Here is a 6,000-nt window from a genome sequence, read left to right on the forward strand (position 1 = left end):
GTATATAACTATGCAACAGTTGGCACACAGTCCACCCATAACTGTTCTCAATAAAGCCAAACAGAGTAACTGTGCTGGTTTCTTTGGTGAAAAACTGATAAAGTCATTCTGAATATGAGTTAAAACAGAGGACGACCCGTTCACCACAGTACACGGTGGAGCAGATTCTGGCCGAGCCTAGTTGGAGTCAGCCAGCCTTTACTGGACAAAGAGGGGAAGTTAACTCCACCATAGCACATTTTTGTACACGGAGCTGCAAGTGAAATAGAACGACTATATATTCACAAGTTGTCATGGAAGAAGTATTTAGCAAGATGGTAACAACTGAGCATGAACATGAACTGCCAAATTAGCTTTCGCTTGTCTTCTTGCCACGGCACACCTCATCGGTGTAAGAAAATTATTCATGTTGCTTGTCATCCATATTATTTTGTTCTTCCATCACTTCAGAGCTGTACCACATCATAGGAAAGAAGACAAGATAAGTGCTTGTCTTTTCGTTGGCTTTGGCTCTCTCATGCAGCCATAATGGTTAGGAGACCTTTTTTTAGAGTTTGAGTTTGGCTGTGCCTCCATGGAAGTAAACTACGGATTTACTGTCCTGTTCATGATGTGAGACTACAAAGTCTATTTGTGTGCTCGCTCAACTGTGCAGGCCCATCCAGCATAGGACAAAGCATCGGGCTGGACGAACCAGACAGTGAGCCTTTTGTTGTGGTTTTGACCTCTTTTCTTTTTGTGCTATGTGTGCACGTCTGTTTGCAAGTAGAAGGCTGTGTGTGACACGTGCTGACCTTATCCAGGCAGTGAAAAATGAATCAGACTGCTGCCTCTCTTGCACACTCCTCTAAATCTCACATGAAGACTTCTGACGCAGGAAACTTGGTGCCTGAAATGGTCTGTGACTGCTTTCAGGCACCTGCTGTCAGCTCCTTTAGACGACTATTCCTGTTAATACTGCTTTCAAGTCAATTAAAATAATAAATAATGGTAATTAAAATGCCAAAAGCCCTGCATCTTTCATTTATTATAGCAAAATATGAGAAAACTGTTTCATGGTCACAAATACTCAGGGATTGAGAAAGATAGCAAGCAAGTTCTTTAGTATTGTAAATAGTTCTTTTGAACAGTTGCTTGTTTGATAGAAGCATAGTAATAGGTGGTTTTGAGCTAATTTTATTTTAAATTTTGGAGTTACAGCAGATGTTTTGCCTTGTTGCTTATTTTTCAGGTGACTCAATGCGGCTGGCTTCTGGAGAATTTGCAGAAGACCCCTGCTCCTCTGTGAAGAGGGGCAATATGGTTCGTGCTGCCAGAGCCCTCCTTTCGGCAGTCACACACCTGTTGGTGTTGGCAGACATGTCTGATGTCTACAAACTTCTACTGCAGCTTAAACTGGTGAGATAATTGCATTCTTTACCGTACATTAGAGTGTAGATGTGCTATTTACTTACTATTATTCCCTTAGTCACTCTCTCAGGGCCACAATATTATGAGTATAAATAATGACGTGAGACCAAATGGGCCTGACTTTTCTTGTTGGCCTGAGTGTCCATGTTAGTTTAGGAGAATGGCATCAGTTTGAATTAATATTTCTTTGTCTGTAAATAAGTGTCTCTAGTAAAACGCCCTTTTAAATTTGTCAAGACAAGAAAATGTGTATTTTTTTAATTTGATCGCAGACTTATATCTCTGGAATTAAATGCTAATTACAACCACGCTTGATAGATTGGCTTGATTTGATTGCAGTTTTGTGTGTTCAACTGTAGCTCACACTTAGAAACAAAAAATATATGTAATAAGTTATATATTATTTATTTAGAAACAGATTATTGACTTTGATTAAATTTATTAATTAGCAGTTGAACAATACTTCTTACCGTTACTGTATTGTCTAACTTTCTGCATCTACCTGGATCAGGTGGAGGACAATCTGGTGAAAGTGCGCAATGCAGGAACAGAGCAGGACCTTGGAATCCAGTACAAGGCCTTGAAACCAGAGGTGGACAAGCTGAACATGATGGCTGCCAAGAGACAGCAGGTAAAGTACAGTTGGCAAAGTAGTCAGATTGTAAGAGCAGATTAATCTGGTAGTTTTAATTGTGCTGGGAGGTTACAGAGTACATGAGTGGGCGTTACTTGTCATGAAACCCATTGCAAGATAATCTCTCCAACTCGCATTGCAAATGTTACGTAAAGAAACTGAGTAAACAAGAGGAGTGCCATGTGCTTTAGCTCGAGGCAATTAAACTCAGTAGACGCGAACAATATTCTTATTTCTAGCAACAAGGAGGTAGTTTGGAAGAAAGTACTATAAAGGCTTGACTCTAAATGTGACGAAATCTCTTTCCTTGATGAGATGCATGATTACAAATGACACATTCTCCACTGATGTATAAACAGCAGTCAACAGTGATGTGAATTTTATGATGCATTTCCAGGTGTAACAATTTAATAAGGCTTTTGTTCACATCCAGGAAAAGCACACGGCTGTGAATAACTATGAATGATGGTACCTAATTAAGTACTTGTGCATGTCTAATGCAAAGTATGGCAGTTGTCACATCAACCTGTAAAGTGCTCAAATTATGTAACTGCATCTCGTAAGAAAGTTGAAATAATGATGAGTTGGAAGCTTCACGCTTTAAAAGCATTTAAACAACATCCCTAACTGTAAAATCAATCAAGACCAGACAATTGCTGTTCTCTACATTACCTTCTTTTTAAACAAATGATCAATGTTCATGACAAAAAAATGATTGCTGAGGATTTGACAGAAAATTACTTTGCTTGTAATTTTGCTTTTTTTTTTATGGATTGAAAATGTGTTTAACCAAAGTAAAGGCAGGAAGTAATGGGCCTTAGCGAAGAGCAGTGGTGAAAAAAGGCCCTGGAAGTATTCCGTTTGGAGACATGGCTTTCTTTTTGTGTATGCAAGTGCTTTTTTTGCGCCATAAATCTATGCCAGTGATCACTATCTCTTCTCCTCCCTCCTATGAAGATGTAATTGCAATACAATGCTGAGGTCTGAATAGCAATGCATTAAATTGCAAAGGCACATTATAATGGCCTGATTATGACTGTGTTGTGTTACCGCAGGGGACAGAAATAAATCTGGGTCATCCAGAACAAACTCTGTCACACTTAGTGTCTCTATAAGGGCATGACAAGCTCATTTTGAATCTAAAGTACATTACCACTCTTCCTCCTGTAAGTATTCCATCTCTCAGTTCATCCATTTATTCTTCCCATTTCATCTCAACTCGCTAGGAGCTAAAGGACGTCCACCACAAGGACCAAATGGCTGCTGCTCGTGGGGTCCTCCAGAGGAACATCCCCATGCTGTACTCCGCATCCCGTGCCTGCCTGCAGCATCCTGACGTGGCGGCCTACAAGGCTAACCGCGACCTAATCTACAAGCAGCTGCAGCATGCAGTTTCCGGCATCTCCAATGCTGCCCAGGCCACTTCCACTGAAGACTCAGCACTCAATCAGCCAGGAGGGGGTGGAGAACTTGCCTATGCCCTCAACAACTTTGATGTAAGTCAAATTAGTGATTTTCAAGTCACTACCTGTTTTGAGTTTTTACAGGGGTCCTTTCAGATAGCCATGTATCTGCTCAGTGTATAAATACATGAAATCTAAGATCAAATCTTCTCCCGCAGAGTTTCAGTTGAAAGGGCATGATACAGAAATACATGAAGGCCTGTTCAAAAAGATTATAGTTAGGTCATATTTTTTAGTTTATAGCACTAACCCGACTGAATCGCAAAATGACCAAAAACGTTTGAGGATCTTGAAGTCAGACCAAGATGTGTGGTCTAATATGGCCACTGATTTGGGGTACATTGAACATGTTCTTGAGTCACTTTCACGTCATTCCTTAATTAGTTTCGATGTCAAATTAAGGAGATTTAAAAAACTGTAAAAAGAGAAACTGTTCAGATAGTCACACGTTAGGGTGTTCTTACTAACACATCTTTTAAATAACATGCGTTTACATAAACAAAGGGTAATCTCCTCACTGCTCGTAGCTGTTGAGCTTTGCTCTAATGGTGTTTGTTGTAGAGAATTCATCTGAAGAACATTGTGGCCTCATCATTGTTAAGAAAACCAAAATAATACGATGCAGCCAGATGTGTTAAGTTTGGTTATTAGCACTGAGGCAGACGCTAATCTGCTAAAACATTTTGCATGTTCCTGTCTGGCCTTACATTCACGTTCAAAAACCCTTTTATATTTAAAATCTTGTTTAATTTGATCTGGTTTTTACTATAGAGTACGTCCAGTGTGTATGACTCAGATGTACTAGTTAGGCCTCTGCGCCGGCGAAAACAGCCATGACTGGAGGCATTGTGTTTTATGGGTTGTCTGTCTGTCCTTCCTCTCATTCTCCTGAATGCGTTATCTCAGGAATGTGTTGGGGGAATTTCTTCTCGCTGGTACAATCATTAATTTGGACTCAAGTTTAAACAAAATTATGGTGGTCAAAGGTCACTGGGGCCTCATTAAACATATTTTTCAACATAACTTCTGAATTCTTACACTAAATATTTGTGTAACAAGATGTCACACAAATATTTAATCGCCCTCTTCCTCTCTCTCTCTCTGGTAGCCCACCACAAACTCAACCGAACTTGATTGGTCAGTAGGAAACAAACCATAGGTGGTCATAAAAATGTTAAACATTAATTTTTTATTTCTTTTTCCTTATCTTTGAGACATCTGATACATTCTAGTTCCTATAACTGTCATTGAGGTAACCTGCATTTAGTTTTGTCATCAAACTAAAGCGACACACCTTATTTAACAGATAATTACAAAATATTTAAGTAATAAAAAAACTAAAATGTATATGAAGCATGTCACATGATACTCATAATATTGAAATGAAATCACATTAAGACAACAGCTGGATAAAATATAGAGCTAATCATCTTAACGCTGCCTGAGGAGATAAATGCAAAGATAATTAACCATTTTTTCCCCAGTTTCTGATTATACCAGACTTCCAAGGTGCCTTAATATCGACATAAGATTTACTCATGTTGAGACAGATTCCAGAGACAGATTGAGCTCTGTAGAAGTACAGGTTTCCATTGTACCATGAAACCATTACTCATCTTGTGTGTGCTGATCAGTCATTTAGGTCATTTAGCAAGTAACAGTGTCTAACTTGATGTGTTGCTCCTGCTGTGACACTGTTTATTCTCATAATTGATGCAATCTGCACCCTCATGCTTAATATGTCCATGGCCATATGATGATTACTCATGGTTATTGCAAAGGTTTTCCCGTTTCTGGTTTAGCATGGTATTATATTATAGACGGATAGATGGGTAGATGGGTAGATGGATAGATAGTCCCATGCTTTCAGATTAATTCATGATTTTGAATTTAAGCAATGTCAACCATCTGGGACAATGCATTGTTGTTTCGGCATTTTAGGCAGTATCACTTTTTTTTATTTTTTTTTTTATAAAGAAAACTTTGTGTAGTTATTGTAACTAAACTTCAGATGAACAAACCCTTGTCCAGAGTCGGTGTAAATGGTAACTACTCCATCAAATTCTGCTAGCATTTGAAAAATGCAACAGAACTAAGAGAGCAACATCTGTGGCATAAATCATTGACCTCAGAGCCTTTCCAGGAGAGCGCCATAGAATTTCGCTGAGTCGGTCTTCAGAATCCATGTAGCCCAAATTTAGATTTTCCATTTGAGTCAGTAGCTCCTAGCCAAACTAATTAAAAATTTACTTAAAGTAAGCTTTTTAAGTAGCAGTGTGGTACTTTAAATGTCACTCGTAAAGCATCCTTGATCAAGTCAGATTCGCTTCTCAAAGTCGCACTACTGAGTGTATATAAAATCATACAGTTTTATATTTTCAGTGACTTTTTATTTTCAAGATTCAGTTTTTACTGAAATACAGACTTAACTTTTTTTGTATTCATGAATGAACTTGTGGCTGATCATAATATGTGCTTAACTATGAATTCATT

The 6,000-nt window shown here is 38.5% G+C and overlaps 1 protein-coding gene across 1 annotated transcript in view; it reads left to right on the plus strand.

Annotated features, from left to right (window-relative positions):
- ctnna1 (catenin (cadherin-associated protein), alpha 1) overlaps positions 1 to 6,000 on the plus strand; it is a 68,929-nt gene that overhangs the window by 10,512 nt on the left and 52,417 nt on the right. The window contains exons 4-6 of the mRNA XM_084549644.1: positions 1,232 to 1,398; positions 1,922 to 2,041; positions 3,271 to 3,540. Coding sequence (XP_084405770.1) covers positions 1,232 to 1,398; positions 1,922 to 2,041; positions 3,271 to 3,540 — 557 coding nt within the window. The remainder of the gene's footprint in view (positions 1 to 1,231; positions 1,399 to 1,921; positions 2,042 to 3,270; positions 3,541 to 6,000) is intronic.

The sequence above is a fragment of the Chelon labrosus genome (assembly GCF_963514085.1).
Source record: "Chelon labrosus genome assembly, chromosome: 8".
NCBI classification, from domain to species: domain Eukaryota; kingdom Metazoa; phylum Chordata; class Actinopteri; order Mugiliformes; family Mugilidae; genus Chelon; species Chelon labrosus.